Source organism: Pantherophis guttatus, chromosome 1 (genome assembly GCF_059756535.1).
Source record: "Pantherophis guttatus breed Tessera chromosome 1, ASM5975653v1, whole genome shotgun sequence".
Classification (NCBI taxonomy): domain Eukaryota; kingdom Metazoa; phylum Chordata; class Lepidosauria; order Squamata; family Colubridae; genus Pantherophis; species Pantherophis guttatus.
Window position 1 is genome coordinate 128,622,684 of NC_142063.1, and position 14,057 is coordinate 128,636,740.

General features: G+C 35.3%; 1 protein-coding gene across 2 annotated transcripts in view; it reads right to left on the minus strand.

Annotated features, from left to right (window-relative positions):
- Positions 1–14,057, minus strand: part of HEG1 (heart development protein with EGF like domains 1) — an 89,875-nt gene that overhangs the window by 33,998 nt on the left and 41,820 nt on the right. For both annotated transcript variants that reach the window (XM_060687919.2, XM_060687918.2), the window contains exons 3-8: positions 13,008–13,316; positions 9,337–10,392; positions 7,632–7,745; positions 5,980–6,243; positions 4,429–4,725; positions 1,781–2,095 (exon numbers count right to left, since the gene is read on the minus strand). In XM_060687919.2, the coding sequence (XP_060543902.2) occupies positions 1,781–2,095; positions 4,429–4,725; positions 5,980–6,243; positions 7,632–7,745; positions 9,337–10,392; positions 13,008–13,316 (2,355 nt within the window). The remainder of the gene's footprint in view (positions 1–1,780; positions 2,096–4,428; positions 4,726–5,979; positions 6,244–7,631; positions 7,746–9,336; positions 10,393–13,007; positions 13,317–14,057) is intronic.

Sequence of the window (14,057 nt, forward strand, 5' to 3'; positions counted from 1 at the left end):
CAGGAAGAGGAATCTGTGTTGGATATGTTAACCTCCTTGAGTTGTTTTTAAAAATAATTAAGGTGGGTTACAAATAAGTAAACATAAAAATAGAATAGAATTGTAGGATGAATACACATCCTTGTTATACATCATTCCATGACAAGAAGGATTGGAAGATATTGCCATGTACACAGTAAGTTTCAAGTTGCTATGCTCTCAGTTTCTAGGGACATAATATTTTGCTTTCTTCTTAATTTGCATTGGGCTGTTTAAATTCCTAACCAACTTCCACTGACATCACCATTAATTGGCTCTCAATTTCTGGGATTACTGGATTGCTTATGATAAACTCTATCACCATAAATTAAATAGTATTTTTTCACAACAGACCAATATGTGTCCAAATCTGTAAATAATCACACTTATTCCCATGAAAATTAGTACCGTTCATTTTCATCTTAATTGCACTATACTTGGGGACTGTTCTATAAAAACTAGCAGCATCTATCTATATACCACTAAAACTCTTGTGCTGGTTTGTCATCTTCAACTGGGCGAAATTAGAAGGTATTAGGTTAACAAGATAACCAGGACAACTCAAATAAATTAATTTACAGAATCGCAGAATCCATAACTTCTGTGGGAATGAAATTTGGAAACATGTGGCCACTGCAGTACCACTGTGCCTTCCAACTATATTTCCCAGTAGATTGCATGATTACAAAGGAAGATGGGAGGGCCATATATTTTCCTCTTTTCTGCCTTCCTCTGAGTCCAACATTCAACTGGTTGTTAGTAAATCATGATAGGAGAGCAGCAATTAGCTGTTTTGGACTGGGGCTGAAATTTAATTCTTAATGGCAGTGAGCAATGAAGAAAGGATGAGAGAGTGACTCAGATGCCTCCTGGTAAGATGGAGCTGGGTGGGGACCTCTGGTGGTTGATGGGTGAGCCCTCTTTGTCCCTGAAGGGAGAAGGGCCTTGGGGACATGTCAGGATGAGGAGCAAGGATGCAATTTCCTCATGGTCCACAGCTCCTTTTGTTTCCCTCCTCTCTCCCAGAAAAGTAACAAGCAGTTCCACAGGTCAGCCGAGGAAGAAGAGGAGTGATTTCCAACCCTCCCTGCCAACGTCCCACAAACAAAATCAATGGGGAAGCTGGCAAGAAGTCAGAAGTAGCTCCCACTCTCCCTGCTTTTTTCCCCACGTGTGGTCATTTCATTGTTCCCCCTCCACCCAAAAATGTAACAAGCAGTAATATTATGCTGCTGAGGAAACACAGAATTCAATAAAAATCAAACTACTTTAATACTTATACCATAATCTAAACAAATTCATCATTAAAAAGTGTTTTTAATTTATTTCACATATTAATTATAGGAATTTAAAAAATCCATCTTTATTATGGTCCGTAGATTAACAAAAATATATGAACCTATAAGATCTCAAAATGCATAGAAATCTCAGGAATTGCTGTTTCTGTGAGAGGTTTATCTTATCCTATCAGATTTGTATTATCTTTTACACAAACCCAAAACAAATAATTGGGGGGGGGATTGCCTTTGAGTTATTCTTGACTGCTGTCAACCACCTTGACAAGTCCTGCAGTTTTCTTGGCAAAGTTTGTTTTGGGAAGTGATTTGCCCTTATCTGTTTTCTAGGACTGAGAGGGAGCGCCAGGTCCAAGGTCATCTAGCTGGCTTCATGTCTAAACTGGACTAGAACTCAACCACTACACCAAACTGATTCTTCAAAATAATAAACATAAATTCAGTCCTCTGAAAACTTTATCCTTTACCTGTTGTTTTTGAAGGCGCCTGAGAAGGTGTAAGCATTCCTTCAGTAAAATCAGTGTTTTCAGGTGACAAATCTGGGCCAATCTCTTCTGGAGTTTTCGTATGAAAAGAATGAGCAAAATCTGAATTGCTGGAGATGGTAGTATTGGCAACAGCGGATGTTTGTGTGTCACTTTCAAAACTGCTGACATCCCTTGCAGTTCGTAGTGTACTACCTTCATCTCTTTTTGATAGACTTGAAATAGATACACCATCTCTCTGAAAAGTGGGAATTTTCTCTTTATAAGAACTGCTTCTCAAGTGGCTATCGTCTGCATCTGAACAACAACAGTAAATATTTATATACACCACCTGCCAGCATGAAGAATGAATGAAGACCATGTTTTATAACCTATTGGTAAAAATTAATTTCAAATATCTTTAGCCTGAAAAATACATTTTAAACATTATTATGACAAGTAAATGAGTACATATGTTTGTTGTAAGGTTTTAGACCATCTTTTCATTAGATAAATAGAAAGTCAATAAATGAATTCAGGTCTTGTTATGTTTATTTCATAATATGCAAATTATTAATTTTGGGAAAAAAGTTTTTTCCCCATGAATCACTTTCTCAATAACTGTAAATTTTTCTTGTCCTGAAGGACAATATGCTGTAGTGTACGAGTTCAGATTACTGGGCTATATCTAACATTATGAAAATTAATTTCAGTCCATCAGCAGAACTGGATGCCTCTAGTAACTTATTGTGTGAGTTCCTAACCTTCTAGAAGAAATTTGTGGATTGTGGTATAGTGATGAAGGAGGAGAAAGGATCTGATCCACTGATTTCAGACAATGGACATATTTATATGCAACTTTTTACCTCAGAAATTTATTTTAATTGTTGTGTGGAGCAGATTAGCACATTAAACATACACAGACCATATGAAATGTAATGATGAGACATGTCCTATTTCCACACCTATTTGCAAGCACTCAGAACGTTATTAACATTTTAATTCAATTTATCCTATGTTCAGTCTCATATTCAAATACCCCTAATATTTTTACTAATTTTATACCAAGATTAAATGATTAGATATAAGTATCTTAAAATGTTTTAAGATTACTGTATCAGTTCAAACCAGTTCTAAAGAGAAAACTGTCAAGAAGATTAATAGTATCATTCATTTAGCCCTAATTTCACCTGAGTACACTTTGACATTAAAAAATCAGTTTAGACTTTCTTTGGAATTATATTTTATTCATAAAGCAGGTATAATAAGAAACCATCAGCAATTGTTCCATGACAAAGAAAGGAGAAGAATCTAAATTATAGTGAAATTCCATCCAGTTAAAATAGAGTATAAAATAAGCACATTCCAATGCTAGAATGTCAGGAAAAACAGCATGATCCATTGAATGACAAGTGTGCTTGATCCTAATTTTCTACAACAGATGGAGTTAAATCTAGCTGTGGATCATGCTAGAGATCTCTAGTCTCCGAGGTATTTGATTTCCCTGATTCCTATAACTCACAGCAGTTTCCAGTCCTATGATTCTATGATTACTCACAAGAACTGGATTCAGTGAAGTATAGGATATGGTACGCAGAAGATACATTACAGCATAATAGAAGGAAAATGGCAATCATTTAGATCTCCCAATCTGAATTAAAATTATTTCTGATACAATGAAATCTATTTGGGATATATATTTTCTCTACATCTCTTCTAGTTATTTATCTTCAGGTCTATGGTAGACAGACAGACAGAGATACCGTATATGTATGGGTGTCTCTGTTTATGCAAGAGTCATTTGAAAGTCAGACTGATGGACTATTGGACTACTGCAGTGCAGTTTATATGGAGCTGCCCTTGAACAGCATCTGGAAGTTGCAGCTGGTACAGAATGTAGTGCTGCAAGCAGTCATGTATTCCTCACCATCAGAATGTGTTACACCTCTCTTCTGTGAACTGTATTGGGTGCCAGTTTGCTTCCAGGTTCAACTGGTTGTATGATATGTAGGATTTTGAATGCACTTTCCTGCATCTTTGTTTATATTCATAGCTATTTGTTTTTAATGGTTTTAATTGTTTTGCCGAACTATATGTGCCACCTAGAGTCACAAATGTGAAATGGGTGGCTACAAAAAATCAATCAATAAATAAAAATCAATTCAAAAGGCTGGGAGTTACCTTTAAATTCCTTCATAGCATGAGGCCAGGTTATTTAAGGGACTGTCTCTTTCCGAAGATGTCTACCCATTCCATTTGGGCTGTTAGGAGAGGACTGCTCTGGATCCTCTTTGTTAAGGAATGCCATCTGTTAATGATGGTCATTTTAATTTTTTTTTTTTACCTCAGCTACTAATTTACATGTATGTTTTTTATTACTGTTATATTCTTTATGGTGTTTTTAATTCTTGTTGGCTGCTCGGAGTAATGAATTTGAGATGGGTGGCCAAATAAATTGAAATTGCAAATAATAATAATAATACAAAACCAGCATATTTTTAATAAACTTCACCTTCAAATGTCTTAGCAATTTGTTTTTCCATTTACCCATCCCAATCCTTTTTTCTCGTTTAATGTTTAATCGTGACATTTTGCTTTTATCTTGACACCAGACAAGGTTCTGAAATTCAGGGGGGGGAAAAATTCTTTACCTGTTGCTTGTGAGGAATCCCAAGGATATGTACTTTCTGCTTCTATGGTGAACCCAGGTGATAAATCTTTTTTTCTGGTTTGAACTGAACTCAACACAGAAGAAGAATCAGTAAGAGCTGAACTGCTGGGTATTTCACTCTGAGAAGCTGTGAATATTGACTCTGGATAGTAAGAACTACTGGTGTGCCCTAGAGTCTGTATTATCCTCTTTCCACTCCTGTCAGATCTGTTTTCTGTGTAAAAGGTGGAAGCAATGCTCTCCATTTCTGAGCTGCTCAGTGGCTGACCATTTTGTTCTGAAATGCAACAATAGAAAATTAATCCATTCAGTTGCAAAGAACCCAAGCAAGTTTTTATTTACTTTTTGGAAAGCCCACGATAGTACTACTCATTAAAATCCACATAAAGAAACAATTTAAGATCTTAAAGGTAGTTATGTGATATGTAACAAAACCAAAAAGGAATAGAATACCTGCTCATACAAATATTACCTGTTCAGTGCTTCATCTTACTGCCAAGCTCTTGTAAGTTCTTTGGTATGCTCTATCTCTAATGCACTGGGTCTGGTAAATATATCTAAATTGTGTGCTTTCATGGAAACGCAATATGCCATTTTATGATTGGTGGAAGTGAGATTTCCACCATAGTTTAAAGAGTGGCTATCAGAATGATCACATTTATCTTTTTCAAATGTATTGTAAGATTGCATGGTTGCCAAACTGGAGAACAACAGAATAGTTTAGGAAATCTATTAATATTTTTAAAAATATGTATTAAAAAATAGAACAAGGTTCTAATGTGAAAATAATTACTGTTGGGTATGGTAAATTAGTGCCAATTGTTTTGATCTTATTTCACTATACCAACAGTACTAGAATTAAAACTTTACATTTACATTATACAGTCTCTCTTTTTTTTTCCAGAATAATCAATGTTACAGAAGAATTTGACAAGGTAAAAACATGTATCTTTTAAGCCAATTTAAGATTAAAAACTTCTTTCATGATTTACCTATAATCATATTTATTGAGAAGAATTAGTGAATGGATAATTTTATTACAAACAACTATCAATATTATTAGCATAGTACTCTGATCTATTACAGGTGAAATGTTTTTCTCTAACCTTTTAAACAGGACTTGGTTTTCCTACTGTCAATTATTACAGTTTTTATCCACAGTTTTTCAGAAATTTCCCCAATAATCCTAATTAAAACTTGTAATAGGAAATCTAATGTATGCATTAGTATTATCTTTAATGCTTTACAGGATAATAATTCAGTCTGTCCCAGTGCTTTAAACTTTGTCATACATATTATTCCGGACTAGAGCCAATTTAAAACTAGATTTTATTGTCCCATTAAAGAAGATGCAATTATTTCATTCATCTTCATCTCCTAGCGACTTCAGTTTATTGCCTCTTTCTAAATAAATTGCTTGTTCTTTTATCTTGTTTTCTTGTTTAATAGCCACCCCAAATATTTTCATTTTATCTTTATCCCAGATAGCCTTAGCAATGCTTGAAGAAACAAGAGGATTTTCCTTATTTACCTGTAGGAGCCTGGGAAAATGTAAATGCTTCTTTAGTGACGACAAAATCCCTGCGCAACAAATCCATTTGTTCAGTCTTTTCTGGTCTGGATGAAAGCCTTGAAGAACTGGAAGTGTTAGTGGTGGTGAATGCTTGTGTTACATTCTTGGACTTCTCTTCATCTCTGATTAATACTCTTGAAACAGTCACACTGTCCAAGTGAGAACTGGGTATTTTGCTCTCTGTGTTTGATCTGCTGTTCATCTGTTTAGTGCCTTCCACGGCTGAAATATATCAATGAAAAGATGAGATGAATCCTCTACAGGCTGAATTAACATAATGCTTTTCCCCTAATGGATATTCACATATATTTAGTGGAAAATATCACTTCTGTTGGGAATAGGTGTTTTATTGTTATAAAAAAGATCAACAAGAATTTAGATGTAAAACTTATAATGATGACATTTAAATTTTCCTCTATATAAGCTTCTCAGAATCAATTGATTATTGGAGCAGCATATAAACCTATGAAAAATATATAAACAAATAGATGAGGAATTAAATATACATAAAGAAACCAATCCAATTCTATGTTCAGATATTGTCACAACTTACCAAAATATTTATTTGTATTTAAATCTCTTGGAGTTTTGTTTTTCTTTTCACATCCAATGTGAAAATATATTTCAAAAGTTATTTCAAAATAACTTTCAAGAAAAGTTATTCCAGATTTTAATGCATCATTTAATGTTTGGAGATTTTGTTTGTGTTTATTATCTGATATAGTCAATTTTTATCATATATAAGACCAACTCAATTTATCTCTGATGAATATTAGCTTGTGATATCTAATCTGTCCTTAATTCCTTAAATTAAAGTGGGGGAAGAAAATTTCTTCTATTTCTGATAATATTATCAGAAATAATATTAGAATTTAAAATTAGCTAAGGTAGATAAATAGTGAGATTCAAGATATATTATATACATAGCACATAGGTCTGGTTAACTTACTGTGCTAACCCAGTTGCTTATTCATTTGTTGAATAAGCCAGGTTGGGTTCAACAATACCCATAAAGCATCGTTTAGTAAATCACATCAGTTGAGTTTATTCAAATCAATACAGGTAGTCCTCAATTTACAACAGTTAATTTAGTGACCATTCAAAGTTACAACAGCACTGATAAAAGTGACTTTTGATCGTTTTTCAGTTATGACCATGGTCACATGCTTGGCAACTGACTCATATTTATGACAGTTGCAGTGTCCTGGGGTCATGTGATCACCTTTTGCAACCTTCTTGCAAACAAAGTCAATGGGGAAGCCAGCTTCACTTAACAACCATGTTACTAATTCAACAACTGCAGTGATTCACTTAACAATTGTGGCAAGAAAGGTCGTAAAATGGGCCCAAACTCACTTAACAAACATCTCACTTAGCAACAGAAATTTTGGACTCAATTGTGATCATAAATTGAGGACTACCTGTAAGGTCAAGCTAAAATTGAAATCCAGTAAACCACTTTGTGACTGCAATTAAACTACAGAACATAGAATTCAGTATTGTGATGTGGTGTTGGTCATTACCGTAATATGGATACCTTTAAAAGAGTAGTGAGAATTCAGGGCCAGTCAATCTATTGATGGCTCCCCATTATGAATGCTAAGTATTACCTCTGGTATAAGTCTTGGGATGCCTGTCTATCTCAGTTGCTTGAGAACATGTACAGAAAGGTTTTTTGCACTTCTCTCTAGTATGTGGGCTTTCCATGGACATCTGATTGGTCACTGAGAAAGGATGAGAATACAGAATGCATGACACCTCTTGCATTTCATACATTTTTGACAGTACCATTTCCCACAACCTGGATCCTGACAGTTATTTTATTCAACATAGTGTAGTATAGATCTTCCATATCTTCTGTAAACATCCAGAAGCCACTAGATGATGGTAATGAGGTCTAGAAAATGCTAACTCTTTGTTGAATACTAGCGGCTCTCTGTACTTCAACATACAGCTAAAATCTTAAATCATTTTTAATATCCATTTTAATGAAAAAGTCCTTTTTCTGCAAAGGTATTCATATCCATAGCTTCTCAAATATTTCATGTGAATTTTGTTCTAAAGTTTGAAGCTTGTTAATTTCAACAAATTGTTTTTCAATAGATTATATTATAAACAATTAATTTAACACTTATTGTAAAGGATATATTCAACTCGACCAAAGATTAGAAATATATTCCAAGGATTAGAAAAGTAAATATCTCTTTAAGATTGAAAAGAAAATACGTAAGCCATGGGGACCTGCTAGTAACTATTCATTTTAGTCTTAATTGCATGGAAAATAAAAACCATAATTAAATTAAAGAAAATTGTTTTTAAATTGTTTTGGACATCTGCTACATATTTCATATAATAATGTTGAGAAGGAAACATCAGCAACTGCTTGCATGAAGTTCAGTTGTACGAGGTCTTTGCAGAGATTTCTTACATTTTTAAAATGTGTTGTTTTACAACAATGTTCTAGATTTGTTCATTATTTAGACTCTGGACTTCATCAAGAGAAAGGGTGCCATACAAACAAAACAGATTATCCTAATTATGAACATAATCATCATTCCTTTTATTTCAATTTTATTTTGGAATGCAGTTCTTATCATTTCTCAGTATTACCTTCCCTGCATTAAGATAAAGCCAATGTTGGACATATCTCATTTTCTTCAGTGATTTCACCTATTATTAATATGATTTATTTGAATCCAATAAGATAAAAGGAAGAAAAGAGCCTTGGTAGCGCAGCAGACTAAAGCACTGTTAAGTAACACCAGCTGCCTGCAATTACTGCAAGTTCAAATCTCACCAGGCTCAAGGTTGACTCAGCCTTCCATCCTTTCAAGGTAGGTAAAATGAGGACCCGGATTGTGGGGGCAATAAGCTGACTTTGTATAAAAAAGAACACTGCTTGGGGGCGGCAGCGAAAGCCCTACTAAGCAGGTATATACAAAAGTATGAAGGCTATTGCTTAACGCATTGTAAGCCGCCCTGAGTCTCCGGAAAAGGGCGGCATATAAATCGAACCAATAAATAAAATAAATAATTTTGGTAGCCAAATAATCTTTAGTGCTGACATCACTCAATAAAGAAGCAACCCTCTGCAACACCTTTACCCTTCCCCAGTGTTTGAAATGAAGATTTAATTAAAACAGTCATATATAAATTTTTCTGCTTTTTTTCCAAAATAACTTGTTTCCCTAGGGATAACTTATTTTTCCTTTTCTCTTTCCTTTTTTTTTTCTATTCATCTAGAACATCTGGCTTTATCTCGATATGAATAAAAGATTCAGAAATTTTGATCAAATGCGAGTTCCTTCTCTTTACCTGTAGTTGTTGAAGGTGACTGAGAATGTCTATCTGTTGCTTTAGTTTCATCAGTCTCTTGTGTTGACAGAGCCATTTGTTGGGAATCTGCAGGCACTATCACGTAAGAAGCATCACTGGGGTCTGAAGGGGCAGACATTTCAAGGATAGAGATTGTGGATACAGAATGTGGATTTTGAGAACTTCTGCTCTCTCTGACAGTTCGTAGTATCTTCTCCCCATTGGTGGGCATTTCAAGGTTAGAGATTGTGGATACAGAACGTGGATTTTGAGAACTTCTGCTCTCTCTGACAGTTCGTAGTATCTTCTCCCCATTGGTGGGCATTTCAAGGTTAGAGATTGTGGACACAGAATGTGGATTCTGAGAACCTCTGCTGTCTCTGAGAGTTCGTAGTATCTTCTCCCCATTGGTGTACATTTCAGGGTAAGAGACTGAAGATGTAGAATGTGGACCTTGAGAATTGCTGCTCATTCTGACAGTTCGTAATATCTTCTCCCCACTGGTGGATATTTCAAGGTTTGAGACAGCAGATGTAGAATCTGGATCTTGAGAACGGTTGATGTCTCTGAGAGTTTGTAGTATCTTCTCCCCATTGGCGTACATTTCAGGGTAAGAGACTGAAGATGTAGAATGTGGACCTTGAGAATTGCTGCTCATTCTGACAGTTCGTAATATCTTCTCCCCACTGGTGGATATTTCAAGGTTTGAGACAGCAGATGTAGAATCTGGATCTTGAGAACGGTTGATGTCTCTGAGAGTTTGTAGTATCTTCCTCCCATTGGTGGACATTTCAAGGTTTGAGACAGCAGATGTGGAATGTGGACCTTGAGAACTGCTGATGTCTCTGAGAGTTCGTAGTATCTTCCCCCCATTGGTGGACATTTCAAGGTTAGAGAGTGCAGATGTAGAATGTGAATGTTGAGAGCTGAAGTCTCTTATAGTTTGAAATATGTTCTCCTCACTTCTGTTGGATCTGCTCAGAATTGTCGTATACTCCATATCAGAACTGGAAATTCTTTTTTCTGTGTTGGAGTTTCTGCTTAACTGATGAGTATCTTTCATAAATGAAACATAGCAAAAAGAAATTAGATGCGCGCCCTACATATTGGGCAGAATCTCTCAAAGTGTATTCATATATAATTATATTTCTGCAAATATAATAGAAGGCTAGTTAATCAGGCAGAATAAAATCCACAGTCTGCTTCACACATCATATTTGTTATGGCTCAGTGTGATATGTAACATCACCCTAAGAATAAAATCATACTAGTTTTTCTTTCTACTTGTTAGGGTAATGCTCAGTTAGCTTGCCTGGAACGATTCCAAGATGTCACTCAATGGCCCAAATGCCCAACCCAAATCTTCAAATCTCAAATGATTTCAATGATCTCTAAATTAATCAATATGTATAATATTTTCTTTCATGAGGGCTGCAGACATCCAGCCAGCATTCTAGTGTTGGGGGGAGGGGGGAGGTGGCACCATATTGCAGACTCCAGGATGACTTTTTATATTACTCGCTTTTCTTCTTTTAAATGCAGAAATGGAAATATCCAACAAATCAACTTAAAGAAAGTCGGTAGAAATTAATACACCCAGAGCAACACACCTTCAGATTAGCTCTGCCCCACAAGTCAGGTTTGTGCCAAGTAGTGCTGGCAAAAACATTCTCATGCAGTGAACAAAGCTGGCATTGTTATTATAACTTTATTCATTTTAAGTTGTAAAGTCGAGTCAGTGCAAGACTAATATGTTCTGCATTGTCTTAATGATCTCATTTAATGGGATGCCATACTCTAGCGGAAGTCATTTGCTTGTTTGTGGACTTCATGTATGTCAAAAGAAACTATTTCTCTGAACTCAGCAAGCTGCGCACTCAGACTTTTACAGTGAAGGTTGCCAAGCTACAATTCTAAAAATGCGAGAGAAATGGATTTGAATTATTTGACAACTCTGTGGAGTAACTGCAAGCAGAAAAACCTTCAAAATACTTTGTCGAAGGCCTCTTCGAGTCCTGACAGAATTTCTCTCACACAAACAGTGGAAAACAGATGAAAGAAAAAGCAACTATTCCATAGAAAAGAGCAGCTGTAGAAAAACAAATTTAAAAAGATACGATGCTTGCCAAACTGTGTTATTTGGCAGACTTATTCCTGATAATTTCATGCTCCATTTTGAAAAGAATAAAAAAGACAGCAAGGAAAGCTAAGGAAATGGAGCAGATCTGGGGTACAGTATATATATTAAATGTTGTTGTTGTTGTTGTTGTTGTTGTTGTTGTTGTTGTTGTTGTTATTATTATTATTATTATTATTATTATTATTATTATTATTATTATTCCCAGTGAAGGTTTCTAGACCTAGGGCCTTACACCCTAAATCAACAAAACGAAAGGCAAAACAGTAACCTATCCACATATGAAAAAAGATAATAAGTTCTGCACTATAAATGTATTTCATTTTGACATCTAGATTGAGAAAGTTTAATATTTTCCATTATTATTCCAATTATTGAGACAAAGATTGGGATTTTATTTACCTGATAATTATAGATTTTCCCCAGTTTAGTTTACTCAGTTTATATTCCATCCTACCCAGTCCATTTTATATCAATTGAAGATTGTAGCAAACTAATTTTGATCTAAACCAGACATGGGTAAGTATGACCATAGTTGACCAACCCAGGATTGATGGCAACTGGCACTGTAGAGGCAATGGTGAAAAGTGTTTCACACCACAAACTGCAATTTGGAAATATGCAATATGGCGAATTAAGGAGCATTTTAGATTGTGGGTTTACTCTTGAAGAGGAAATGCAGAACCATCTAGCACATACTGAATGTCTGATTGCCTACTGAACCACAACACATTTGTCTTGTCCAGATTTAATGTCACCCCTTTCACTTTCATCCAATCCATTAAGGTACTCCTTGACTTACAACAGTCCATTTAGTGACCAAAGTTACAACGGCACTGAAAAAAGTGACTTATGACCGTTTTTCACAGTTACAACCTTTGTAGCATCACCATGATCATGTGATCAAAATTCAGATGTTTGGCAACTGTTTCATATTTATGATGGTCGCAATGTCCTGGGATCATGTGATCCCCTTTTGACAAGCAAAGTCAATGGGGAAGCCAGATTCACTTAACAATCAAGTTACTAACTTATCAACTGCAATGATTCCCCTAACAACTGTGGCAAGAAAGGTTGTAAAATGGGGCAAAACTCACTTAACAAATGTCTCCCTTAACAAAAGAAATGTTAGGCTTAATTGTGGTTGTAACTCAAGGACTACCTGTACCAAATTAGAGCTACGTTCTAGAGCAGAATTTTGACAAGTACCCAGCCCTATTCTTTGTAGTCTTTTTTTAAACCATGCTGTCAATTATAGGTGGTACCATTATTTTAAGCCAGATAACTCAAAGAAACATTCATATGAATTCCAGAAAAATAGTTAAGAAAAGGGGGGGGGGCAATGAAAAATCCTGCCCCAAAATAGATGTCACACTTCTATCCATTTGCATCCATATTGCTATTCTTGCAATCCAAGATTGCCATGAAATATAAAATGTGAACTCAAGGCCACCAAAAGTTTTCCCACTCTGCTGTATTAGCATCACCTGCTTTTTCTGACAGTAAGGAATAGAAAATATGGAAAGATACATACTAGTTTGTGGAGAAGTATAAGACCGAGTAAGCACAATCCTAGTTAAAGAATCAGGCTGTTTGGCATTTGATGTCCTACTTTGGGGTATTGGAAATGTTACATGAGATGACCGTTGGATCTGACCAGAAGACGTAGCAAGTTCTTTTTGAGTAGCTGGCCGTTTTCCAGTGAAATTCTCTCTAAGAAAGTGGGAAGTCCTTTCTGAACTCTGACTGAATGTTGCTGAACTGCCCATGTCTGGAATATGGAAATTGGAGGTTGTGCTGTCTTCATCCAAGGTATTAGCTGTATGGTAGTTGCTACCAATGGCTGAAATAAAAAACAGGGCTGTTTCATTATGTCACTCTTCCTTGGTTTATGATTTAAATTTCTAGAGCTGGCCACTTATCAGTTATTCTCAGTGGCTAACAATGAAGGTTTTTTCCCCCCTACTTTTTGTGTGCCACCCAGAGTCCACTGGAATTTGATGGCCAATAAATTTAAATAAATAAATAATAATTTTGAAATGATGCATGAATGCATTGAAATCTGTAATAAAAGACAGTTATACCAAGGAAAGAAAATCTCTTAAATGTAAATATAATAGCAGTATAGTAGCAGTATACAAAGTTTTCTATTTTTCTGTTTTTTTTTTTTAATGAAAAGCATTAAATGGAAAAACATTAATAAACTTTAACCCTGGGTAAACTGAAACATGTTTCAGGAGGGGATGGAGAGAAACAGACTATTTTTATTCCAATATTTTTCTCATTAAAAGGTGCATCAAATGTATAAAATGTCTTTCTATTGTTTGAGTAGAAGATTATAAGCAAATCAAAAAAATGAATGCAAGGGATAGTATTACCTAATTCTCTGCTTCTCACCATCACGTCTCAACTCATAAATGAAGCCTCTGTCTTATGATTATGTCATCAAAATCAGTTTTCTGTATGAAGCAACATTTTTAAGGTTTTTTTACCCAGGCATATGCCTAGAGCAAGGGTATCCAACCTTGGCAACTTTAAGATTTGTGGACTTCAGTTCCCAGAATTGATGGCTGGCTGAAGAATT